Source organism: Trachurus trachurus, assembly GCF_905171665.1.
Source record: "Trachurus trachurus genome assembly, chromosome: 1".
Classification (NCBI taxonomy): domain Eukaryota; kingdom Metazoa; phylum Chordata; class Actinopteri; order Carangiformes; family Carangidae; genus Trachurus; species Trachurus trachurus.
In genome coordinates, this window is record NC_139891.1 from 18,459,472 (window position 1) to 18,487,444 (window position 27,973).

At 41.1% G+C, this 27,973-nt stretch overlaps 1 protein-coding gene across 1 annotated transcript in view; it reads right to left on the reverse strand.

Annotated features, from left to right (window-relative positions):
- The window catches only part of ctnna2 (catenin (cadherin-associated protein), alpha 2), a 327,581-nt gene that overhangs the window by 296,217 nt on the left and 3,391 nt on the right, over nucleotides 1-27,973 (reverse strand). The window contains exon 2 of the mRNA XM_083981885.1: nucleotides 4,893-4,999. Coding sequence (XP_083838011.1) covers nucleotides 4,893-4,994 — 102 coding nt within the window. The 5' untranslated portion in view covers nucleotides 4,995-4,999. The remainder of the gene's footprint in view (nucleotides 1-4,892; nucleotides 5,000-27,973) is intronic.

Sequence of the window (27,973 nt, forward strand, 5' to 3'; positions counted from 1 at the left end):
ATTCAGTCATCTCTTAAAGTGCCCTTACTGGACATGAAAAAATGCCACATTGGGAATTACCAATGGGCTCTCTTAGGTCTGAAGGAAATTTTGCTATGTGATAACACTGGTCAATATTGCAATGACGATATGACTCACAATCAGTAAAGAAAATGTTGAAGCATGCATATATGGGTTTGCTGAGTTAGGCGGAATAAAGAAAACAACATGTATTGCACATGCTGACACTGCGATGACACAATGGGCTCTACTTTGGTAGACTAGGTGCAGGCGAGGCGCATCTGCCCTGCGCCTCGCCTTCGCTTCGCCAACGGGGAGTGGCCAGGAGCAGATTGCGATTTTGCTTCGAGACGCAGCGGAGCGCATCCCGCCTACTTCCCTCCCACCGGCGCAAATGGCATAGAGGGAGGAGAGAAGGCGTGGAGTGGGTTTGACACAGCCAAGTCAGATCTTCACCAATCAAATGAGCTCCTCTCCTCGCCTTTAAATCCGCCGCGCGCGCAAGGCGGACGTTTGATTTCACCGTGGAAGAGAAGATTTGAATCAGCACCTACAGATTACAGCATAGACAGTACATCTATTATCGATTGTCCCGTCACACTTATGACACATCAAAGGCTGCACAGATGAAAGATGAGGATGGATTACTGCTGTGTTGACACTACACGATTATCTGCTATATTTATGTATTTACTTATTGATTTATTGAGCCGCATCGTCACGCGACCATAACAAATAAAACTGAAAACAAATAAACCACAAGCAGCCTGGCATCATAGTGAGCAGATATTCACAACTCCATCTCAGGTAAATTCTAAAGAAAAAAGAAAAAGAGAGACGCTCCGTGATCTCCGTTATGCACAGCTGTTTGTTATGTTGTGATCTGTGCACACGTGTTTAAATATAGGTTACTAAATATGAGTGTCTTTATTAATGGAAAAGGGGTGTGTGTGTGTTTTTTTTTGTTTTTTGAGTGAGACGGGAGGAAACTGATGTTCTGGTCCGGTCCAAGCTGGCAGTGTCCGGTCGCGCGAACAGACCTCACGGGCTGATGATGCAAAAGTAGTCTGGGAGGGAGGAGGGAGGAGGAGGGAGCAGGTCTATCTATCTATCTAACCTATATTTAAACACGTGTGCACAGATCACAGCATAAACAAACAGCTGTGCGTAACAGAGGCATTTCAGTTTTATTTGTTATGGTCGCGTGACGATGCGGCGCTGGCCCCTAATAAATCAATAAGTAAATAAATAAATAAATAGCTGATCATCTGCAACGGCACAGTGTGTAGTGTCAACACCTGCTCTTGGGACATCCACGGCTGTCTCAGTCCCTCCCTGGTTTCATCTGTGTTAATTCAGTCAGGCTGAGTTTCCATTACGCATGCCTTTGATCTGCCATCAGTGTGACGGGACAATCTATATAGATATAGGTGTATGTGCTGATTCAGATACAATAAATAGGGGTTATTGTGATGATTATTATTATTATTATTGTTGTTAATTGCATTTAAATGTGCCTGGAAGTGTGGAAATCTGCCTGTGAGGTCTTGGTGACGTGGGCGCACTGCACGCTGGGCAGTCAAAATACCAGTCCGCTGGCTGCGCTTCGCCTTGCGCTGAGACTAGACCAGGTTGGAGCTGGCGAGCTTTCGGCGCACTCTCCGCGCGGTCTATCTGTAACAAATTGTCACTGCGCCACGGCGAATCTGTCGACACCTCCCCCTGCTGCGCGACCACTCCCATCTCAGCGCACAGCAGTCTGCCAATTTACCGAATCCACTGCGCACCTTGTTGAACTGGAGGAAAATACCACTTCGCCAGCTGCGTCAGGGCTCGCTTCGCTGCGCCACCCTGAGTTGCGCCACTAAAATAGGGCCCAATGTATCAATCAGCACAACTCTTTTCATTACAGTGGATTTTTCTTGGCTGCACAATACTTGTTTTACTTTCCATGTTCTTAACTTTGCCTGTGTGGATGTAGAGACACAAAATGAGCTGCTTCAGGGAGAAAAAGGAATTAAGTAACAGGGAAAGTCAAACAAGCACATCTAGCAAATTTATGGTCTCAAGGATGATCAGGATTTGTACTTAAGCATGTTACATCTGTCCACAACAGTTAAAAAATATGCAGCGCCACATTCTGCCATATCCTGCGCAGTAAAAGTAGAGTCACCATGTGTTGCCTGCTTCTTCAGAGACTACTTCAAAGCTCCTTATGGCCATGATGGCTTATTTATTATTGACATGAATGTCATAAAAATAAAGAAATGTTAACCTTGAAGCCTGCATCATTGTAGTGCACAAAACAACTTCATGAGAAACTAGAATTTAGGAATCAGTATCTTAAATTGAGTCTTACAAATGTTACAATTTTAACTCAAGTTATAAATCGAAAATGGTTGGCCTCAACAATTTAACTTAAGAGATATTGACTATTAAAGACATTATATTTCAATGGAATAAAAGCAGTTGTTGTTGTCATATTTGCACAGCTGGGATTCGTATTGTTACTGTAAAGTCAGAAAGTCTAGAGTCTACATCTTATTTCACTATTGTTTCAAAAACAATAGTTTTTTGAGATTCTGTGAAATGTCTCACAGCTTTCTATGTGTTGCCATGCAATCGCTTGTTTCCAACAGAAAACAGACTTGGTGGTCTTTTACTGCTGTTGTAACAGTTAAAGCTCAAAAATATACCTACAAATATTCTCCACAAACGTGTATAAACAGGTTGGATTCCAAGCCCCTGAGTGTGACTAAATGTATCCTTTCCAAATGTAATATCTACTATTGTCAGTGGGTCAGCTATTACCTGCAAGGAAGCAGCTCTATTTAGCCTTACTGGAGAAATGGGATAGTTGCCAAGGACGTCTTTCTGGAATAAATAGGTACAGTCCCAACTGGAGTCTGTGTTCATTTTGAGATTACTGCGATTAAGTCTGCTAGATTTTGTTGTGGGATTTCTAGATAAAAACTAGGGCAAGCTGCGGTGATGTCTTCTGCCGTTCTATTGCGACGCAACACGGGCATCAGTATGTGTCGAGAGTGGTCAATTCTAAACACATACTATTCCAGTTAAACGTATTGTATATACATACAGTAAGGCTGGAAGCACACACCAACAATATTAAAAGGGAAACACTTTCTCTGCAGCAACTGAATTGATCTGCAGCAGTCACACCATGGAATTAATAATAAGGAAACAATATCCTATCACTGTATGTTATACTGATCTGACTAAGAATCACTGGGAGAGCTCATCTGGATTCAAGAGAAGTTATCTGAGGAAAACATTGGAGTGGGATAGGAGTTTTAAATAGTGACCTCAGGCTAAAAAATTTTTTTATCACTGTCAGGTGCAGATTGGATTCAATTAGACCCTTTTCACAGGTATACACATGACAAAAGCTTTGTTCCACTGAATTAGCCAATACAGTGTGAGAGTGAAGCAACATGGAAAACCACCAAGACCCTGACATCAAAGCAGCCAAATGGAATTAAGCCATTATTAATTTTTATCACTTATCGACTACCTGTGCTTTTCCTACAGACACGTCAAAATATCTTCTGTAATGGCCTTTTTGAGGTCAGGTTAGTTAGGCTAGTGCTTTGAAAGTTCATGTCTGTGCAGCTCTCTACCATGAATAGGTAGCAAAAAAGAAACAAGCTTGACACAAAAGAATGAACACAAAGGGAGTAAAAGGGCAAAAAGCAGTGTGTACCACAGGGTATTTTCTGTATGGGAAATGCAAGACTCATCTTTCACCAAAGACACTCAGACATCACCCTAAGAGAGAGAAAATGGAACTGAAGAAGTAAAAAAAACCCAAAGCATTATTCAGAAATCTGAAAATTCAGGTAATACACAATATGATGCCGAAGCAGCAAAAAGAATTGCCGGTCTTTAAACCATTGAATTAAAGCAGACATGGAAAAGGATTGCACTTAAGATGAATGCCACCACAACACTGCAGACACATGTTCAATGAAGAGCACATCACAGCCAGCGGGAGAGTAACAGACCAGTGAGGGAGGCTGCTGGTACACTCAGTGCCTCCATCCATGCCATCACTGTGGATGTGCCAGGCTCTGGTATTATTTCAGATGGGGACAGTGACATCATACCTAGGAGTTTAGCCACATACTGTAGTATTCCCTAATGTAAGGGAGTTTAATTTATCTCCCAAAGCTAGATTGCTGTTTTTTTTACTTGCAGTGGTATCTCTTTTCAATAAACCTGCAAAGATTAAACATCACTGCAATTATGCAATGAATTTAATCTAAAAATCCAAGGTTGGAATTCATATACTTGAGTACTTTGTCAGCCTCTCCAAAACGTGTCCACAATCCCAGCTCCAAAAGATTTTCAGTTAGTCAGGGGAACTTTCTGTCAAAGAAGCCTAGATCTGCAGAAGTAACAGCTGGATTTCACTCACACGTGTAATTCAATCCAGAGTTCAGTAAGACGCAGGTTCAATAATAATTCTGAGTCAGGATCTATAAAATCTAAATGATACCCAACCTTCCGTCACAGACTCTACACAATAAGCCATGTTTAGCCATCTGTTCAGCTCGGAAGCCAAACAAAGTCAATGGCAAAGAGCCAAAATCCTTGGCTGTTTCCCAATACAGTTTAACATCTTTGTAACAAGTGATCCAGCCAAGGTGCAACCAGAAAGTTATTCATTTTGCTCATATTAAGTTATAACAAGCATATTTTGTTTAACAGTCCATTACCAATGACACCGTCAGACTTCAGAAGACTTACAGACATTATTGACTCCACACAAAATCTATCATAAAATTGAAACTTGGATGTAGTTTTTGTTTGGCGCTGGGATGTATGAGGAAAAGACCCATTAATCAACTTGAGAGCAAAGTGAACTGAACTACCTGTGTGACCAGCGGCTCCAGAAGCCTCTCCACAGTCAGGGTGCGGATTTCAAGACTCTTGGGGTCCCATTTCAACAGGATGGGGGAGGTGGCGGTCGTCATGGTTTCTATTTGGGGAAAAAAAAAAAGAGTGAGATCAGTGTTGAACTGTGAGAACTTCTCAGTGCATTAAAACATACAACAGTCAAGCCAACAAACTTTTTGATAATAAAATAATAAATATTCACATTTTTGTAGGTATGCCTCTCAAAGTGATAAAGTACTTTAGTTATGAGGAGTTGTTCAATGACCTAACATAACCTGTCCTGACTTCTTGTTACATAATAGCCAATCAGACACAAGTATTCACAGAGACCATATTTGTGCCAATACTCATCCTGCACAGACCTATCAGCAGTTCCACAAAATACAATGAAGCTTGGACCAAAACCAGGTTTCATGGATGTCCAGTAACTGTTGACAGCATATCTCAGTTGTGTCCATCAAATGAAACAAAGCTCAGACAATACTTCCGACAAACCAGAAAATGACTGGTCATTCCCCTAAACCTTTCCATAATTAACTTCCTTAATTAACTCTGCTATTACAATACATCTCCTCAAAGCTCGATCCTACTGAGCCAGGCAACAGTAAATTTAGAGAGAATTGTATTGTCCATTTTGCTTCAGCGTGAGTCTGACCAGCATTTTGACTACTTAAAGTCATTCAGTTAAAAACATTGCGTAGTGTAACACTGCATGGTGACAGCATCCAAATTAAGAAACCCATTACAGCAGGGAGGCAAAAAATTAAAAAAAATATGAAGGCAAAATGTAACTTTAATTCAACTGTTTCGGCTAATCTGACTCCAAACAATCTTGTCTCTATATAGGGAAAAACATAAAAAAACAGAAGCCAAAAGTAGTAACATATACTTGTGAGATGACACTGAGCTCTGCAATATGCTCTCTACAGTTCTTTAGACAAGTCACTCTTTAACTTGGAATATTTTTTTCATTACAGTTTTTAAACCCCTCAAGCTCAGTGGGGTTATATTAGGTGAATATGAAAACCGAACAGCTGGCATGGGGGCAGCAGTCTGTTGTTACTGAGAGGATGTGTTTCTACAGTAAGCAATTTCAGAATGGGCCAGCTGGGACTGGCCCAGTCTACTGCCAATGTCAATGAGGCAGAAGGGAATAAAGAATGTGAATAAGAATGACAGATCTGGGCCAGAGGCCCCTAATACTACACACAGTGGGTTAAGATGGGTGAGCAGGATGAAATCTGCCTGGCAAGACCAAAACCAAGACATTTCTTTTTCTTTTTTTTAAAAAGTGGGATCTTTATATATAAAAGGAAAAAACTTTCAGATCAACTGGTGTCAATTAATTTTTGCCTCTTGCAGGGAAATTTGGGCAGGGACATTGAACCCTAACCCTTTTTTAGTTTGTTTTATATATTGGAAATGGTTTGGAGAGGGTGGTGGGCTGTGGTGTTATATCTGTGCTACAAGTTCATTCTGAAAAAGTATGGAAACTTTCTGTTTCCTATAGTTGTTGTTACTAGCGGCAGTAGCTACCATAGACTGTAAAAAACATGGACGTAGCATCCGTGACGTCACCCATTGGTTTTGGGGAGTCGTTTTTGTGACTCAAATATGGCGGCCTGAACAGCAACATGTTGGATTTTGGTGGGCGTGTACTTTCCATATTTGGAGGAGAGGCGGTAACTCAACGGGTCAACTGGCAGAGAACCCGCCCACTGGCCTCGAAGCAACCAACCGATGCTAGCAAACTGCCGGTAGCTGTCTCTGGACCTGTCACTCAACGTTTCCATGCCCTAATTTATGCAAGAATTTTAAACCTAATAATAGTAAAACGGTAGAGTTAAAAAAAAAATTCACCTCAGAGTGTGTGCGGGGGAAGAAACTATCGGTTGAGACCAAAAAACGTGCTGACACCAGGCTTTGATCATGTTTATTGAGGATGTAAAATCGGCGATTTTAACATGGGGGTCTATGGAGAATGCTGCTTTCTGACACCAGCCCCCAGCGGCAGCCAAGATGATTGCAGTTTTTTGAACGCGGAAGTGAGCTTCACTTCTCAGACGGACAGTTCCCCCCTTGGTAGCTACCTATGTTTAATTAAATTAGATGGTGACAGTAGACATGAAAAAAAAGGCTTTTTGTCTGATAAAAGCACTCTGTGCCACTGCATGTATAATTTATGCAGAATTTCTCAGAAAAAGAAACTCCACTCTTTGACATTTTGGAATTTATGGTTGTCAGTAGAGTAGGCTGTACTGTATCTTTTTGCTGTCAAAAAGACAAAAGTAGTGAATCTTTCTCTACAGTATAGTCACCATCTAGGTGATACCAGTTACAGAGAGCTTGCATTAGCAGCCAGCTAATTATGTGGTGGTTGTGTATCACTTAGAGAAAAAACATCTCTCTTGACAGCCTCTCTTTTTGAAGACTTGTATGGCAGCTTTCCTTCATGACATTAAAGGTTTCCCAACAGAGCGTGGTACGTTGAATAAAAAGATGCAGAAGCCTCCGGCAAAAGAACATGCCATTGATGAGAAAACAGCAGCACTGTGAAAAATACTGGACTGCCACCAAACTTCCTTTTTTGTTGGAACTGGAACATGGACATTAAGTTTGTTTCGCCTGAGTACAGCACATGCCCATGGTACAGCTGTGGTCTTTTGATTTTATGAACTGAAGTTTGATTTGGACCTTTTTTGTTCATGTTGTTGTTTCGACAAATAGCCACTGCACTGTCCAAAACTTTACTTATGATTCAGTCAAACCTAAACACACAGACTTGATAACGACATACAAATAAACATCTATGAATCTGCGAAATCAGAGACAAAAATAATAGTCCTTAGTGGGGCTGGGTGGTATACCAAATACCGCTCTTTATTTTTGTTATGATATTAATTTTTCATGTACCGCAATACCAGTGAAGAGCCTAAACATTGCCCAGAACATGCGCAGCGGGGACCCGTTTCATTGCTGCTCACCAAACAGACATGTTAAAGGATCGAGATCGGAGGGTAATTTGAACACAATAAGCGATTTAGCGTGTTTAGCGTTTATTGGCATTCCAGCGTCTGTGCATGCGTACGTGGTTGTATGTGCGAGAGAGAGAGAGCATAAGAGAGAGAGAGACCAGCAGGTCCAGCAGGAGGAGGGGCTGACTGACAGAGCTCAGAGATGGTGAAACGCTGTTAAAAACATAATATTGATACTTTTTCCGTGAGACATCTCGTTAATTAACGGGAAATGGGAAAGTTGAGGGGTCATGCTGCATTTACCTGTGTGGACATGAAAAAAAAATATATATACAGTCCTTATGACAGTAGAATGGACTGTTTAAAGTCGATTTACTGCAGTAATTCTTTTCTCATTAAAAGAAAATGAGCTGTCAACTATTTTGATAATCATCTGCTGAATGTGTGTTTTTACATAGAAATTTGTCTGGGTCAAACTGCTCAAATCTAAAGAATTAGTTGTGTTTCTCAGTTGTATACCAGAGAGTGAAATTACAGCAGATTAAAAGAAACAAGACTCTTTTTTCACCTGAGGCCTTTAGGGTCAGAGATAGGGTTAAGAGACAAAAATCTGATGATCAGAATAATCCTTATTTACAGCCTAAATAGGATTCATGCTGATAATTATGCTATAAATGCTATGCTATAAAGATGGTTTCAGTCACATATAAATGCTATCGACTCAACTGAATGAGCAGACTGCGAGCACAGCAAACAAATGACAGTGCACAATACTATTATATCACTGTCAATGAAAGTGAATGTTCTGGTGACTCATGTGAGGTATTTTATTGTTGGTGGAGATCTCTGTAACTGTAAAGACCATGACAGTCTGCAACCTTTGAAATCCAAATTGCAGACACATAAAACAACAACTCTTCAAAACATGGAATAACAGGGTTTGTGATGATGTCAGGGATTAGCTGGGAAGCAAAATAGAATTTAGAGATGTTACTACTTGAGCGAGTCTCTCTCAAAGCTACGGAGACGGAAAACAGCTGAGGGACAGTCATCTGTCAGAGAGGCTGCCATCTGTAATGTCATTATTCAGTACATTCAAGCTGCACCACTTATCAACAATTGTGATGATACCGACTGAATGCTTGGGGAATACATTTTTTAAAGAAATGTTAAAACTCTATTCACCATGTACTGTACCAATAATATGTTACCAGCATCACCAGTAGTCTAAAGGTGTTTTCACACCTGCCTTGTACAGTGAAACAAACTCAAATATGTTTCCCCCCTTGGTGTGTATATTTTGGGCAAGTGTGAATACAGCGGTCAAACAGGTGTGGACCAAACAAGCGGACCAAGATCCAGCTGAAGAGGTGGATTCAGTTTGGTTCAGTTCATTTGAGGTCTGAAACCCACCTTGATCCGGCCCAGTAGCAAAAAGCATACGTCTTAGGCGCACAATAGAACAAGCTCTATCTCCTTTGCAGCAGTTTTTTTTTGTACAACTATGAGAACAGCATCGTAAAACGTTTATCAAATGCTTTAATGCTCAAAATTCTCTGTGAATGTCTGAAGGTGTGTGAGCCAGATCAATATTAGAACAACGAGTGCAGTGTGCAAGCTTTCCATGATTGTTTACTTCCTCTTAGCGCTCCCTGCTTTCCTCTGCCCCAGGCGTTTCTGGCCGGTGATTAAACATCCTCACCATTACATTTTGCTTTTGTTTAGAAAACCTGATCCACATGCAAAAAGTACAGTGTGAAAGCGAACCGCACAAAACAAAAAAAAACATTGCATTTGTTTTTGACTAAAGCAAGTGAACTGACAGGTGTTTCCTGGTGTGAAAATGCCCTGTTCACTATTCAACTACAAGTTTGACAAAGTTTGACACACTGTCGCTGTCACACTGCTTTGGATGGTCATTAACCCATAACCATTATTATGGTTTACAGAGCTAACTACGTAACTACAGTATGTAACTGTCCATTTGATCACACACATCCCAACTGCATCACATCACACGTCTAAATCACATTAATGCTGTCTAGCAAATTCCGTAAAACCAGAAAGTCTATGTTAGTTTGGTGAGAAACACACATGCTCTCCCACAGTTTTCATGAGTTATCCTCCTGTTGTCACCAGACATAACAGGGAAAAGTAAAAAAAAAAAAAAGAGAGAGAAGAAGGTAAATCTGCTAAAGTATGGAAAGAGGATGGTTTACACGAATCCAAAGAACATCACACTGGGCAGTAATCTGTGATAGCTGCTATAGATCTGTTTTGTGCAGCCAACATGTTTTTGGTGAAGAGCATGAATCACATTTCAGTTTTGTGAGATCTGCTGTGTTCAAGTGTGTGTGAGTATGTCTGTGACTGATGCAGAAATATATGGAAAAATGACAGGAAGTAATTGATTTGCTGTGGGAGAAAAAATGCAACAAAATGCAAATACTGATAAAGTTCTAAAAAGTTTCTGTAAAACAGTTTGTTATGACAACATTTAAACTAGAAGCTGATAGGCATGTATACCTGCTATACCAGCATGCAGCGTTGTTTACTGTGATGCCACCATCTATTTTCTGACTAAATCTTACAACTGTTTCCCTCTGCCCCAGGACAGGCTTTGGGGGAGGGTGATGGCGATGTTTCAGAAGGTTTAGAATAACACAATGCAGAGGGAGGAAAATGGGCCATCTGCTAGAGTTTTGAGGATTCATTCTGGAAAAGAAATCGTGGCATAAGCAGTCGCATAAACACTCTATTCATGCATTTTTTACATGAAGTCAGGAAAAAAAATTTAATAATTACAATTTACAGTCTTTGTCTGCTATTGATTCCATTCCTTTGAGTGTCTATTATTTTAATGTGATTAAGAAGTTTGTGTTTGATCACATGACTGAAGTGCAGTCTACATAAGAGCTTTGTTCTCTGTGGGCACCTTCTCGCTTGAATTTGGGATCCTGATTCCTGACCACGAGATGTGACTTCACACTACTGCCTGGTGAGCTGAGTTGGATAATTAACAGGTCTGCAGTGGTGCTCACTGCTTCCAGTAAATTAAGCCTCCCAGTCTGATTCTTGCAACAGCTCTTCCTGGCTGGCTGCACTCATGAATTCCATATATTACTAAGCTACACACTACTACACACCATCAGTGTCCATAACGACTCCATTACAACTTTAATGCGGTGTAGACTCATTTTATACTGTATGAGTAACTGGGATAAAACACATCTTTGCATTGCACTGAGAGCTGTTTCAAATATTCAGCAGAGCTGCCTACAGCCTCCAAACTTACTGCAGAGTTTCATGAACTCAGATGAACATTTCACAGGTAGAGACGCTGCTGGTTTGAATAGTGCTGCGCAGTGATTTGTGTCAGTGCTGGAAAGCAGCGTACTTGCTCGTCAATTCAGCACTATAGCCTGCAGATACTGTGCATGCTGAGTTTGGCGAGGGATGCTCGCCAAATTGTAGCTTTATTGTTAATTAGGGTTTCTTGCTTTGTGCGTTGGTGTGAATATGACTCCAGTTGTCTCTGTTCATTAAAGACTTCTGCTTACCCCAGATACAAAATGCCTAAATGCACCTTATGTGTTTCCCCCATTTACTGGTAAATTCCTGATGAAAAATAAAGTGGAGTCAATATTATATTAAACGTTAAAATTAGCCGATGCATAATCACACTGTCTTCCTAAGACGTTGCAAAAAGACATGTGGATGACAAAAGTAGATAGATCCGCTGTTGATACAATTTTACAATACATTAGGAGGCATGATGGGAGCACTGGTCTGCAGTGACCTTTGATGATTAAACTCCATGCAATAAAGCGTAGTCGTTATACCTTTTACTGAAGCAGTGAAAATATGCATATCAAATATAAACATCTTGATTAGGGCCATTATTTTGTTGCTCATGTGAGCTCCTGCTTGGAAACACTTTCTAATGGAATAACCACATGGGCAGATGGGCAGCACAGATGCTCAGTGGTTAGCACTGCAGGCTTATGGAGAATGGAGGTCCAGTTCCCGCCTTCATACAAGTGGGGTTATTCCAGGTGCTTTGGTTCTCCTCCTCCATCTTACAGTAAGATATCTACAGTGGTTTGCGCCGATTGGAGACTTCAAATTCTGAATTCTGATAAGTTGTGAATATTGTGAGTTAGCTCTGTAACAGACTGCCTAGTCCCACATGTTTACCTTTAATTTATCCAATGATGGACATGATAGATGTTTTAGATGTACTGTACAATGCAAAAACAGACACATAAACTGGCTTAACTAAATAACTAAGTGCTAACAAACCATACAACTTTGTATTAGCTCCATGGCTGCACACAGCTCTCCCTGCATTAGCAACTTCAAAGCTGCACTGCTGTTCTGCCCCTTCTATCCTAGCACTGGTGTTGAATGTTGCACAACTGTGATAGAGTTTGTAAGCAAGTCACTGCTAGAGTTCAGATGGGTACAGGCTGAAGATTTTTAAGCACAACACGAACACAACTATCCACACAATTCCTTCTGCTGTGATTGTTTTCTTTGATTTTGTGTCCCCAAAAATCTCTTTTCATCTAATTTTAGCCATTGTGTGATTTGAACTGTGAAATCAGGTGAGATAAATGAAGCTAGAGCACCAGCAGGAACATTCAGCATCCTGCTCCATCGCTGCTAACTGAATGGCATGTTTGTCATGCAAGGGTGGCAACAATGAAGAAGTGGTAATGATGGCATCTGTGGCTAGCTGGCCACATGGTGCCATTCCCTATAAATCAGCTCATTTGTCACCTAATGCAGAAGCTTCTTGATACTTGTTTGTTTTTACTGCCCATTAAACAATATTATCACCTTAGGTTCTGTTTATGTCAGCTCTTCCAGGAAATAATGCTGACGACGTGGCAGAGAGACAACTGCTAACGGATGTAAAGTAGTTACCTAGGCCGAACAGGTGTCCACTGGATTGTGTGCGTATTTAGAGAATGTGTGTGTGTGTGTGTGTGTGTGTGTGTGTGTGTGTGTGTGTGTGTGTGTGTGTGTGTGTGTGTGTGTGTGTGTGTGTGTGTGTGTGTGTGTGTGTGTGTGTGTGTGTGCCAAACCTCCCTCCGGTTTGCTACAGTTGGAGTTTAGAAACTGGGCTACTGCACTGTCTTAGAAATGGGATGGTTCATGGTGCAAATTTGACTGCCTGAATTCACCAAAGTGTATCTCACGCTGAATGATCTTTGTAGATTTACTTGACTGAGCAGACAGAGTCCACTAGGTGCAGCGTTTCCATTCACATAAATAAAACATGAAGTAAAGCTTTTGCTGTGAATGTGGAGTTGCAAATAACATTTCACATCAAAGACTAATCTGTCCTCTGTTTTCCTAAACTTCTAAAGCCCAATGTGACACTTTAAATTCATAAGAATAAAAACCTGAAAAATAGACACAGTTGATAACCTGGAATTCTAATAAATGATTCAGTTTTATTCTTAAATCAAGAGAGCTGCAGATTATTTTTTCTGTTGAACATCTTCTCAGTTAATTAACTAATTGTAGCAGCTCTACATACTACATGTTGGTAAACCTGAACCCTTTTGTATAGTCAGTGAAAGTTTGTACTGGATTTCAAACTGCCATCATCTTTCTTCCTAACTCAACACTTGATCTCATTAAGAAAGCAGCTGATCCAGATTGACCTGAGCAAATAAGTAGCGTGGACACGCAAACAGGGCATCTGCAGTCTATCAAGTTTGTCTATCAAGAGTTTTCAGACAACAGTGAACACCAACAACCTTTCAGTGACACATGGAGGTACAGTATACATGTATTAACATCATACTGAGATTTTGATTCATGTCAAATGAACTGACAGACTTTATATGCATAAGGACCAATCATCAACCAAATGTGAGCACACACTAAGTAGGAAAACAAGTGCAGGCTACCTTTCTGGAAATGTGCGCCTCACACTGTAGCCAGGCAAACAAGAGTCCCTCCTGGCTATGGCTGAGTGCTACCAGGGTTACCTTGGCATGAGCTGCACCCTTGTGTGAACTCTCTGTTAAGTACAAATCCAAAGTCTCCCAAAGGAAGAAATGCAGAATGGCTCTTTCAGAACACAAGGAGAGTTTCTGCTGAGAATCAGTGATCCAAAACCTGTTTTTAGTAATAATAATAAAAAAAAGGAATTAAAAAAAAAAGATCATTTGAGATCAGTCATTTTGACTGACAGGGTCATTATAATCCTGTCATAATCTATTTTTACCAGTTACTTATTTTTTTTTTAAATGATAATAATGACATATTCAATAGCATTTAATTTTCATTCATTTTTAATTAATATTCAGTCCAAACAAGCTGAACAGAGAATCCACACCATGGATACAAACATCAAGCAGATGAATATGTAGGCTCACTTTTCTCCGCACTGCAGTGACAAAAACAACTGACTGTGGCCCCAGTAGCTACATATGAACAATTAAATATGAACAGTTCATCTGCTGTGGCCTAAACGCACAGTCTCACACCTTCCTCCTGGTCCGCATGGACTTGAATCACGTGCCCGCTTGCGCGTAATCAAATGTCTCAACTCTCAAGTGGGATTGCTGCAGTGGTTATTGTCATGAGGTTTTGGACTTTTGCCTCGAGCAAACAACTTCTCATGGCTGTTTTGATGTTGTTCTGGAGGCTGAATCCGCGCTCTGCTGCCACACTGGAGACTGGAATTACAAGCGCCACTTCAACCGAAGTTTTGAAATCAGGGAACATTTCTCCAAGTGAAGTGATCATAAGTCGGCAAGACTCTCTGAACGAGGGGTTTCCTGATCCTGCAAGCGCCTGCTTCAGCGGTAGGAAATCCCGCAGCATGCGCTCCTTCTGCACCAGTGGATCAGCTGCACCGGTCACAGACGCGCTCCAAAGCCTCCTGTCCATAACTCTTGAATGCGCTGTCAGCACCACCCGGACAGCGAGATGCATTGAGTACGGTGTCCAGGTCAGAGATGATGCTCAGATGCTCCGATGGGAATCTTTTTTTGAATGATTACCTCCGCAATGTACTCTGTGCGTAAAGTGGAAATGTCTGCGCATCTACAAGTGTGAGTGTGATGCCACAGAACCTGCCGTCTTGTGAGGCCTCGTTGAATTTTTTCTCCACTTCACCTGGCCCATTCACCAAGTCTTCCAGACTGGCCAGAGTCATGCTCACGACAGGTCAGATGGGCGAGATATCATCATGCGGTTCACCACGGCCACAACGTCAGTCAGTAAGTGAGTCAAAGCCGCGAACGTGTATGTTTGAAGGCACTTTCTGATGCCCTTAGCCTAGTTTTTTGCATCTTCCTCCTCCCTCAACTCCGACACCAGAGCAGCCCAGTTGGCATGTATCCCCTTAACTGCCCTCTCCAGCGACAGCCAGTGTGTAGCCGATGGTTGTTTTAGGCTCAGCAGGTCGTGTTCCCCCATTATTAGCTCCATCACTTCCAAGTCCAACAACCCGAGCCATAGCGACCCCATTTTTTTTGCTGTGATGCAATCAGCAGTGCCAGAGGGAATTGCGTAATTGCCGATAAACGCAGTTTCAGGCTCTCCTTTCTGTTGAAGTGTCAGGTATGTGATTAGCATTTTCTCCACCGTCATATTAGTGGTTTCATCTACTCCAACATATCTGCTGTTGGCGATGCAGTCATCAATATCGCTGGTTACGGTCTTCGCTATGGCCTCTTCCATCTGACAGACTGTCATGGTGCACTGTTAAGGTTTGGACAGCCGGCAGACTGTAAGAGGTTTATCAGGTCAGGATACAGGTGGCTCGGGGTGTTTGTTTTAGCCCTATGTAGCACAACCTTAAGTTGTGTTTTTAATGCCTCGTTGCAGGCAACCTGTGATTTCTCCACATGTTTAATCATGGCCACACTCTGGCTGAGCACCCTCAAAGCCTCAAGGTGGCTGTGGCTACTGTTGTGGTCAGTTAATGCTGATTTTTGCATGTTCCTGCATCCTCTGACAAATCCGTTACTCATATTCGCTTTTTTACATATTTCGCAGAACATTTTTCCATCCTCCCTCCTCAGCCAGGAGAACTCCTGCTCCCACTGAACTCTGTACTCCGGCCTAACCTCCTTACTGCCACTAGCTTTCTCCGCCGAGGCCAAGGGCTGAGTTTGTCCTTCATCTTCCATTGCATCTGTCCCTCTTTTTTCACCTTTTTTTATCAACATCATTGGGCTTTTTAAAGAAACTTCTGACACTCAACTGCCGTGACATTTTTCTGAGTGAAGCCAACAAGGTCACGCATCAAGAGAGACAAGAAACAATTTGAATATGCTCATCGCCACCGAGTGGTCAGGGGTGTGAATTGCAATCTGTCAAAATGACAGACGGCCTTCAGATTTTTCCATCACCGCTTAAAAAAAAAAGGGTCAATGACGGGAATTATTCGGTTAACGCGACCCCTGATTTGAGATGTGTAAATTTTGTGATCATTTGAGATTACATGGCAGCAAAATAGATATTTTCTGCCTGGACAAACTAAAGTAGATGAAGACAGGAGGGGTACTTTTTTGTCACATATACAGCTAGTACAGTGAAATTCTTTTTCTGCATTTAACCCATCCCTGAGGAGCAGTGGGCAGCCACGGTGCGGTGCCCGGGGACTAACTCCAGATTATGAGCCAGTGCCTTTGGTCAGGGGCGCTGACTGGAGGATCAGGCTAGCTGACATGTTTTTAGTGATGGGGGAAACCGGAGTACCCGGAGGAATGCAAACTCCATACAGAAAGGACCTGGGCGGCCGGGGATTCAAATCCAGGACCTTCTTGCTGTGAGGCAACAGTGCTACAGTAACCACTGCGCCACCGTGCCACTGATTCCACAATTTCCAATAGTTTTCAAAGGCAGTGTCTTGTGTTGTGAAGACCTGGGGAAAATAATATTTGGTCGTTATTGGTTTGCCTAAAAGCACTGACTCAAACTAAAGGTAAAGATTAGGGATGCACATGATTAACCGTTTAATCGTTAACCGATAACAAGAACTTTGACCGATTAATACTATCGGTTATTTATTTATTTTATTAGCTCCTTATGTCGTCAACTCATGGGGGCGTGTCGACACGTGCAGAGTTCACGTGCCTTCAGTCATATTTCGCAGCAAAAAGTTACACAGGAGGACTGACAGTATGTGCAGCAGCCCCCATGAAGGAAGATCAGACAATAAATGTAGCCTACACGGACATAGATGTGAATCACCTATAACAACGGCGCTGGAAAAAAAAAAAAAAAAAAAGAGGACGTCGCTGCTCTCCAGTCGTTCACCTGCAGCTCTCCTGCAGCTCCACAGAGAAGCTGTCAGAGGAGCTCTGCTGTTCCTTCAGCCTGGTGTTTGGCTGCACTTTGTATAAAAATACAGTTCTACATTGGACGATCTAACCTCCAGAGCGCGATCAGCTGAGACAGAGCGCACTGATCAGCTTGCGCCGCAAGCATCTTAATCTTATCGGTTAACGGTTAATAATCGGTTAACGAGCGTCGGTTATCGGTCAGAAAAAAAATTCAAAATGTGCATCCCTAGTAAAGATAAATTACCAATGCTCTCTGTTGTTATTTTGCTGTTTAAAATGCATAACTGAGAAAAATGCTGGGACACCATGATCAGTGCATCTCAACAAAGCAAACGCAGCTGTGACAGTTAAGACAGATGTTCTGCTGAGTCAGGGCTCTGTTGGTGTGTCTGTGTTGATTGAGCACCTTGTGTCCAGAGCTACAGCATCTAGCAGTCAACTAGCAACACAAAAGAAACCAAATCATGGCAGTTATATTACTATTCAACACTTTTGCCCCCCGCTAATGCTAACAGAAATCCTCTGCACCTTGCCACATGTGATGCCACAGTGGCCTTGTAGTCAGAGGCACTACTACACTACAAATAAGTTAACATTACAGTACTGAGTTGATTTTAGGACAAATTATCATTAATTATAAAAGGTCCCATGTGCTTGAAGGGATTTTACAATACTGGATTAGAGATTTATGTGTTCAGATTAACCTTACCATTTTTTTTCATATGTCCATTTTTGCATTTATCAACCTGAGCATGCCTACTTACTTAGCAATGCACACAAATATAAAACAAAGAAAGAAAGAAAACCAATACAGCATATTTCATTCAGTGTCATTCAGTAATTCAAAACACACTCCATTGAACTACCAACTGCTCCTCTATTGAGAGGCAGGCCCAGCCTGCTCTCTGCCACCGCTCCATCTGCTAACTGCACCATGCTCATCGTCTCCAACAGGAAGCCACACAGATACAGGTTCAAAGATCGGCAGATTACTGATTCTAACCTGACACCCTGAACTCACATTTTGTTCATTCATGTACATAATGAAGAGAACCACTTCAACTTCTGTGTCCTCCCACAGTGAGGAAACAAATCTACTGTAAGTAAGGAATTCTGAATCCTCTGTACTGTTTATACAGTACAGTATGTGCGCATGTGGCTGCTGGTGTGTCTCAACGCTGACAGATTGGTGATCTGTCCAGGTCACTGCATGCAGGGTTAAGCTCCAGCCTGCCCACAGCTATGAAAAGAATAAACTGATAAAAAAAAAGGGAGAATGGATGGTTGGATTTTTACAATCTTTAGAATTCACCAAACGCCACAAACTATTGAGGCATTTGTACCTCTAGCAGGGAGGTTATGTTTGTGACCCTGTATACTTGTGTGATTTTTTTTTTCTTCAGGATGAGAACAGAACATACAAGTCCCTATGACTGAAATTTTAGCTACTTTTTTCACAGTACTTACAAAAGTATATCTCATCAATAGGTATTTTTGTTTTCATTTGTTATTATTTATGCATTACCATGCTCCTATAGTTTCTTTCTTTGGCCACTTTTATAGTTGATATAGTTTAATACTGAACTACAGTGCATGTAAATTTAAATTATGTGTTTCTTTCCTCTTGGAAAATAACTCACAACATTTTAAGTAATAAAACAATGCATAACATGGGCGCCGATTTATGTTTTTGCCCCTGGGTGGGGGAGATTCAGAAGATTGCTGAATCGATATTGAATTGCAGGGAAAAGAATTGCGATGCATTGCTGAATGGATTCACATCAGTCAGATTTGCTCATGCAGGCCTCCATGGTAAACTCTCATGATTCATTCACACATACATCTCAAGTACATCAACTGCATATTCAGGGCTTTAAGTGTACTACTACAGTGTGATTTCAATTCTGTCCTTTGGGGGTAACTGTCTCTTAACTCATATATCATCCAGTAATCTTCAAGGCAAAATCCCCATCAAGTCACCTCCCTCTGTGAGTCCACGTTGGTACAGATTAACGTCACTCCCATCAATGTATTAACAAATGAGGTTAATACATGATAAGCTGAGAAATAAGGTCAAATCCAGTGTTTAAACAAGCAGGGTTTAGTATTTCTAAATTCCTAGTGTTTATTTACATTTAGTGATAATGCAAAATTTACACAAAACAACAAATGCTCACAGGAATAAATTGAGCAAGGTTAAAAATACAACCTCTGAAATAAAACTCTTATTAGCATTCTTATGGCTCCTGTTAAACCGTGTGTTGCCAAGTAAAACTGTCTGAGGAAAAAAACATCTTTACAAAAACAAAGACAAGATAAAAGTTAAAAACAATGCCAAAAACTGTGAGAACAACAAGTCAGTCCTTCGAGACTTGGGATTGAGAGCTTTGAACCCTCAAAGGGATCAGAGATTTTAATTCATTGATAGATCTCCTCATAGATGTAGATGTGAGCCGATTTCTGTAAAAAGGTATGCCAAGAGAGAGATGGACTCCCACTGAAGTTGGTTATTGTCCAGCTAATTTCTTTGTCTTGATACAATATGAGGGTGCAATGTCTTAAAAAGGATTTATGTTGTGGACTTTCACACAGACTTAACTCTTTCTCTGAGTATTCTTCACCCTGCGGTTTTGCAAATACATGCATATTTGTCACAGATAAAAAAAAAATTCCAAAGTTTAAACTCTGCTTGCACTGCATAAAATAGGCATCAGAGCTTCTTTACCATGTGACACTAACTTTGTGATTTGTCATTATGGAAAGTTAATATGCCAACACTGAGTTGACCCAGATTCAGAGCAAGTTAAGCACATACACGGTTGCGTGGAGCAGTGGGGGGAGTCTCTAAAAGCAGAAGCCAAGGCTCAACCTGTCATATCGCTGCTCTCCAGAGCCATGTTCGCAGAGCGGCCAAAATAGGCTGATCAAAGTAGAGCACAACCTGTGAAATTCTCACAGCAGGCTTGTTCTCATAGGAATTCATAATGCTTTCTTTAAAAACATAATGCAAACACCGCAATGTTGGATAAACACTCTCAAAACAGTAACATGTCCTCTGTCCCGGCTCAGTTGGAAGGTGTCTTTAAGAAACATAAATCAGGACACCTCAAATGTGTTTTACAACATATTTTCCAAACTCAATCTTTTCCTAGTTTATCCTATAACGCAGCAACAATCTTAGCATTAAGGTTACTGTTCATTGCTTACTTTTGATGAAAGACCTGAGCTAAGATCATGCATTGATTAGCCTTTGTGTCAATGGTCTAGACATAACAGACAGTGACTGTCAGCTGCTGACCAAGACTATATAAAATGCCAAGACTACACAGGCCTAGTTGTAAAACCTGGTGGTCCCTATCAAATAGATCAAATAGATATCAAATAGATCAAAAGAGATATCAAATAGACAGGCTCTGTCATTAAAAGCTTCCATTTATCATTACCACATACTTTCACAGCAAGAGTACACACAACAGTACAACATTAAATGTCAAACACATTCAACACATACACTTGAAGAGGAGCCTGAATCAGTATTTAAAAAAACAAATGTGGTTGAGCACATGAAAAAACTGTGATACACTTGGATGAAGAAATTTCTCATATTGTGTAGCCAAGTGACTAGCAGTGTCAGTACAGGAAACATTACCATCACTACCATCATATATTCACTCAGATTATGTGCTTGTGGAAAATGCAATATGTTCTTCTGACAGCTGAAATCGGTCTTTTGACTCTAGTAGAAAATGGGATATTCACAACACTCCTTTTCAGTATAGAAGACATGATCTTGACTGTAAATTCATTCTTATATAATATTAAAATGATATTGTATAAATATAAATATCCCACTCCACTGTATTTCCAACCTCACTTGGTTGTTATTAACACTTAATTGCTAACAGGATGGCTTTTTTTAACTGCTAAAATAACAGTCATCACTTTTATATATTTCAAACTATAATTGAATCTTTGTATTGTTATTGTTTATTTATTTACAATCTGTCAGAAATTTTACATTTAAGGCAGAAGATAAGTGTTTATCTAGTGAAGTGTACTGCTTGGATGTTGCAAAGCACATGATGAACACTTGGGTACCACCCAACAAATTTCCAGGATGATCTCATAAGTGCATCGCTATGCACTGTTAGAGCATAGATAGTTCATACTTCCCTTTGGAGGGCTATTACAGTCAAATCAATCTTTCACCACTACTACCCTGCAATTTATCTGTGTCAGAAAATGACCAAAGCAGGAGTTGACTTTCCCCTGGAAACACATTTCAGTGCCAAACTGATCAGGTTTAAAACAACTGAGTTGATTACTTACATATGGTAAGACTCACAACCTTGAGAGAATCCCGTAAAATGCTCTAGCAGCAGAAGAGTGGTGATAAGTTAAACCTGTGGTGATTTTAAAGTCTGGTAACGCAACGAGCAAAGTTTCTGTTTGCATTTGTCAGTAGGGCTGGGCGATAAAACGATCTCAATACATTTTTCGGCTATGGTCATATTTCCTCGATATCACATGGCAGTAAAAAGAGCGACAGCAGCCTGTTACTCTGATACTCCGCCTACTACTGTATTGTGAACATGTACTGTAGAGTTTGTTTGAGCTGCAGCAGCTGCAGCTACTGTACAGCTAGAAAAAGGAAGGATAAAGTGAAAGTTGTAAAAGAGGGAGGAAATGGAGGACGTGGAGCTGATGGTAACTGAAGCGATGGTGAATGTATCAGCGAGTTCGTCTGTCTCGGGTCATCATGAAAAGAAGCCTGGCAGTGTGGAGTCAGAGCGACCTGATTATACGACGGTCAAAAAGTGGATGAGAAAAGTCTGACTGTGAAAACATGGAGCTGCTTCTGAGCTCACTGACAGCTGTTTACAACAACAACAACCATGTCAATCACAGCCTTGTAGGTGAAACTGAGACTGAGGCCGTCATCTGTCTGTGCCACAGGCAGAATACTGGTATAACAAAACTGCCCATAAAAATGGTGAAATGAATGAGTTATTGTAACCCCATTCAACCTTCAAAATGTTAGCTCCTGGCATCATCTCCCACAACTTCCATGTCAACTAAATGGGACAGCAGTAGCAGTAATCTTGTTGGTGCTTATTTGTATCAAGTACAAGTTTTTTAAACCCGGTTAATGTAAATATATATATTTTTTTTAAAAGGAACCTATATTCTGTTATTATCTGTAATTTATTGTTCAGAATCTCAGTCTTAAATTTAATTATCTGTCTTATCCGTGTATTTTTCTGATAATTATTGGCCAATATCGGGCCAATAATCATTTGTACCGACAGATAACGTGCATCCCTAACACCAACAAAATTTTACAAACATATGACAGTATGTATGCGCACATCACACTGTTCAGCATTTCTGGGAAAATCACTAAGCAGCTGGCTCTAAGCCTTTAACACCCCAGTTTTTGGTTTATTTATAGAAAAGATCTATCTTATCTCGACTTACGAGGTTCATTTCAAATTTCATGAAATGCATGAATTTAACTTCAGGAAAAAAATAAAATAATTAAGTGACCCCATTCCAAGCTCCTAAGGCTAAGCCCTGGATGTCAAATCCTAGAATCGCCCCTGGTCAGCATATAGATTTTCTGTAAAAGGAGAGAAGAAAAGCAGGCACCTAACAATAGAAAAGTTAATGCACCAAGACAGAGCACACACTGTGGGGGAGGAGCTGGGCCAATACTAGGAGACCATACTGGTCCCAGATGTCATCTTTGGTGGGGGTGGAAAGGAGAGTGGGATAGAGAAAAGTGGGAAATCCGGGGGACACAACAACTGAGAGGATGAGAGACTTTCAAATGGCCTCTGGCAAGACTCTCCGCAAAGATTTGTCTTTATATAATCTAAACAATAAGGTGCACAATGGAGTATAGAGACACAGCAGAAGAAGCGAGGGTGTAAACATGACCTCTCATGACTAAAGAAAACAACCACTGTAAAAGTAAGGAAGCCCCTGAATGTTTGCACACAAATTAGACAAAGGTCACTTCACTGCACTTAACAATTACCTACATCCTACACAGAAAAATTCTCCTGTTTTTATGGAACTTCAAATGAGACACATTTCTTCAGCCAAGGCTAAGAAAAAAAAGTTAATTTAAGTGTGAATCCATGCTCCTTCTCCTTATAACTTTCTTAGTATCTAGTTGAAAGTAATGATGTCTTCTGTCTGGGAACAAAGACAGGAATATCTCACATCACAATCACCCCTGAAGAAACTGTGGACACGTCAAAGGAAAACATGTTTCATATAAATTGCAATAACCAACAGGGATTGGTTGTACAACTACTTTGTTATCTTAAGAGTATACTGGTGTTAAAATAAAATAAAAAACAGTCATCATTATGACAGCTTTCAATGAGGAAGTCAAGCCATGCTGGATCACTAATAACCCGAAGTGAATCCATCTCTTACCATGACTTCGAATTTCAAAGTGACTTGGACATGCATCTCCCTCTCTAACAAGACTGTCTTTGAAGCCTACAGTTCAGACCAGCCTAGTCCGCATGAATAACAAGGCTTCTTAGTGAGACATGGACCACTGTTCAGGTGATGAACTGATCAGCACCAGCTGGATAAATGCTTTGTTTTCACCAGAAATTGAATAATTTTACTCTCAGACCGCTCTCACGGTGTGCATGTTTTCCACTGATATGAGTAAAACTTTATCACAGGTAATTTCACCATTTAATTAAAGTTGTTATCAAGGAACAACTTCAATTTAGCTAGGAAGCTGCTTTGCTTGTTTGAGAGATTTACAACACTTGATCAAGTGAGCTCCACCCAATGATGAAAATAGAGTGGACTAAAATACTGCCTGTGGATGGAGAACTGGAGGCTCTTACAATTTGATGACAACAATGTGCTCCCCTCACCCTGTGCTTTCACATCTCATCTATCATTAAAAGTGTCCCTTTTAAACCAGGAATAGTGACATTTTAGCAGCTAGTGTTTCATACATTCCCTACAGTGTAATATTTAATTTTCAAACTAAATTTAAGATATGCATATGCCTAGACTAAGGCTTTCATGACACAAAAAGACTACTTTTTTTACAGTTAAAAAAACAAAACACCCACCCACCATTAGCCAATTGCTACTGGTTGGTTATTCAAAATAAACAATATTCTATCAGTAAGGGTGGGACCCTTACTGTGCGTCAACACCAAAAGCTTCCAAAGTGTCAAAACGCCGTAAGTCAATTCATTTTCAATGAGAGCCTGGCGACACTGAGCGACCAAAGCGTCAACTGGCGTCACCACGCTTCCAAAGCGTCCAAAGCGTCACCAGACGAGAACTTGAGCCTTGGTTAACTTTAGGGTAATTAGCTATGATGCAGTTAAGCGGCAACCTGTCAGAATAGAGATGTCCTTCGGCTGCCTTTTTTTCATCCTTCAGCTCCCCAATGACCAGCGCGATCGAACTTTGACGTCAGTCACATGACGAGCGACCAAAGGGGCTGAAAATATTTGCCGTTTTGGCGTTACTAACCTCTGACCCGGCGTGGCTTGTTGCTACTGCTACTATGGTTCGTTTCTGCGTGTTTCCGACTTGTCAGAACAAAATGAGCAGCTTCCACAGGCTTCCTCTCCACAACCTGGACTCACTAAAGCTCCGGCTAGTTGCGCTAAAAATGGACCCGAATGCCGAAGTGGAATGATTACTATCAGACTGAGCCGGACAGCGGTCGGAGATGACATCATCCAGCTCAGAGTAGGGCTGGGCGATAAAACGATAACGATATATATCGCGATATAACTTTACTCAATAGCAATATGAAACGTGGTCGATAGAAAGTCGATAGTTTTCATTCATTCATGTTTTTGACAGAAAACACAAACAGCCAATTAAAACGAGAGTTGCGCCGCGCTGGACCAATGGCTGAGCCAGCAGGTTAGGTTGACACAGCACAGGAGGACATTCAAGACAACACAACAACATGTGGTAATGTTTGGGCTGCTACAGCCGTGCGCGTCAGCAGCGCGACATCGCCGGAAAGAAAGAGAGAGGATGAGTGTTGCCTCGAAAGAAAAAATGAAGGAGAACTTGGACGAGTGACTGTGAAAGAACGCGTGGTACGTCATGTTTACATTAACCCCGAGATACAGTACTGTAAACAACGCTAAACTTTAACCACGGAGACACCAGGCAGTCGGAGCGGGTCGCCGTCACACATCAAAGGGAGCGCAGTCACGGCGGAGCCGCTCTGCTGCTGCTGCTGCTGATGTTGTGTTCACACTGACAGACGCACCTCAACTGTGCCGACCTAAACACTGACCACTGGCGAAGCAAGCGCTAACAGCGGCGGTTACTCTTCCTTTTTCTTTTTCCGCCGGGTTTATGCTGAGAATGATCGCTAATTAGACGGACCACGTCAGGTCCGGGTTTTAATTTGCACGTCCGTTTATAACTGTAGCAGCAGCAGAGAGATGGAGCAGCTCCTGTATGAAGAGCGTGGCTCTGACCTAACTCCTGTATGATGTAATGTTAAAGAACGCCTGAACAGTGGAGTGATAATGTCTGTAAAAGTCCCAGACTGTTATACTGTATATCAGCACTCATGGAATGTCTCCTGTCCAATCAAATTACTGTTGTATAAATATATATACCAGTTTTATTTATCTGAAACTACTCATTGCTTTTATTATATGTTCATCATTACATCTGCATGTTCAGTTTTTGACAGAAAATAAATATTTAAATAAAAAATAACCTTCTGATATCTTCAAATCTCACTTGTGTGTATAATGGAACATTTAGGCTTGACAAAAATAGTGACTTGAGTCATATCGTAATATATATCGATATCGACTGATATGAAAAAGATTATCGTGATAGGATTTTTTCTCATATCGCCCAGCCCTAGCTCAGAGGTTAGTAGGTCAACCCAGCCCCGGGTGTTGATAACAGGTCACCCCGGACTAAGAGGGGAATAGCACTAGCGTATCATAACAAAATATTGCTGAAATTAACAATTTTTGCGACAGATAATGTGTTATTTAGAGGCTGCATTCCGCTGCACCGTGTACTCGCATTATATGGATATACGCGGCTCTCGGCTAGATCTAATTTCGTCGGAACGACTTGTAATGACACCAAAGTTATCTGGGTGAGTAAATGATCGTAAGGTCCAGATTGTAAAAAACAGTAATTAGCCTATCCTTTAAAGGGATAGTTCACCCTAGAATGATATTTCGCTCATTATCTACTCACCCTCATGTTGACTAAGGGCTGGAAGAATTTTCAGAGTCCACCGTCCCTTCTCTTAGTTACAGGGGGTCTCGGCGTAGCAGTGCATTTCAATGCAACGGTTGCAAAGGGACACCGGAGCTCTTCGTAAAAAAACACACACAAAAAAACATCCAAATACCTCCATGATGCTCGTATGTAATGTCCGTCTTGTGCTGAAGCCCCAAATTGCGTAATTGTCCCGAAAAAAATTAAATAAGTCTATATTTTAAGCTTGTTTGTAGCGGAAGCTTCTCGAAGCTCCTCTTCCTGGTCCGTCCAAATCTCGCGTGATTCGCAGTAACCGCACTGACGCCGGCGCAAATCACGCGAGATTTGGACGGACCAGGAAGAGGAGCTTCGAGAAGCTTCCGCTACAAACAAGCTTAAAATATAGACTTATTTAATTTTTTTCGGGACAATTACGCAATTTGGGGCTTCAGCACAAGACGGACATTACATACGAGCATCATGGAGGTATTTGGATGTTTTTTTGTGTGTGTTTTTTTACGAAGAGCTCCGGTGTCCCTTTGCAACCGTTGCATTGAAATGCACTGCTACGCCAAGACCCCCTGTAACTCAGAGAAGGGACGGTGGACTCTGAAAATTCTTCCAGCCCTTAGTCAACATGAGGGTGAGTAGATAATGAGCGAAATATCATTCTAGGGTGAACTATCCCTTTAAGTAGGTGGTTTACCAGCTGTTTTTCAAGAGATTCTCTCATTTTTATGCAGTTTGACATCACAACTGACCACTTTGTGGAGCGTGAATTGCTTCCATTAGTCAACACTGCAACGACATATAATGACATATACACATAGCACAAACATGCTAGGTGTGTGAAAAAAAGTACAACACACACCGTGTTGAATCTTTTAAACTTCAGGACCTGGACACTACATTATCAACATCACTTCCCACACTGTAGTTTTTATATCAGACTCACACATTAAAATCTGTGCAGCTCTATTAGCAGCTTTTGTTGGCCAAAAGGGCAGAAATCCTATGTTTCTGAAGTACCATTAAAAATTCAGCAGCAACCTGAATACAAGATCTGTGCTGCATAAGATATTAAATTTTGATTAAATATTTCCACACAAGTCAAGCTGTGATGACACAAGGGGGGCACAGACTTTTGCACTTTTCATTTATTTAAAGTTCATCCGCTTCATAGGAAACAGAAAGAACATCAGATTGACTTCTTGTGACTTGTGTTGGTTTGTGAGTAGTTCCTTGGTGAATTGTTATTTAACCACACCCACCAACAGATGTATGAGTAATGGGTGGATGCCGAATTGATTTTTTTAATAGTCCTATAGAGAAGAAAGCTAGGCTGTAACAATATGAATTTCAGCTGCAGCAGCCTTTTTGATGAGCATTGTGGGTGTGGTCTTCGAGCCCACTAATAGACATGAAAAGGAATTTAAGAGAATAACCTAATTTTTTCTTGCTGCACCAAACTGCTGCTGACACTATACTTTCAGGCATTGCTGGATCATCTAA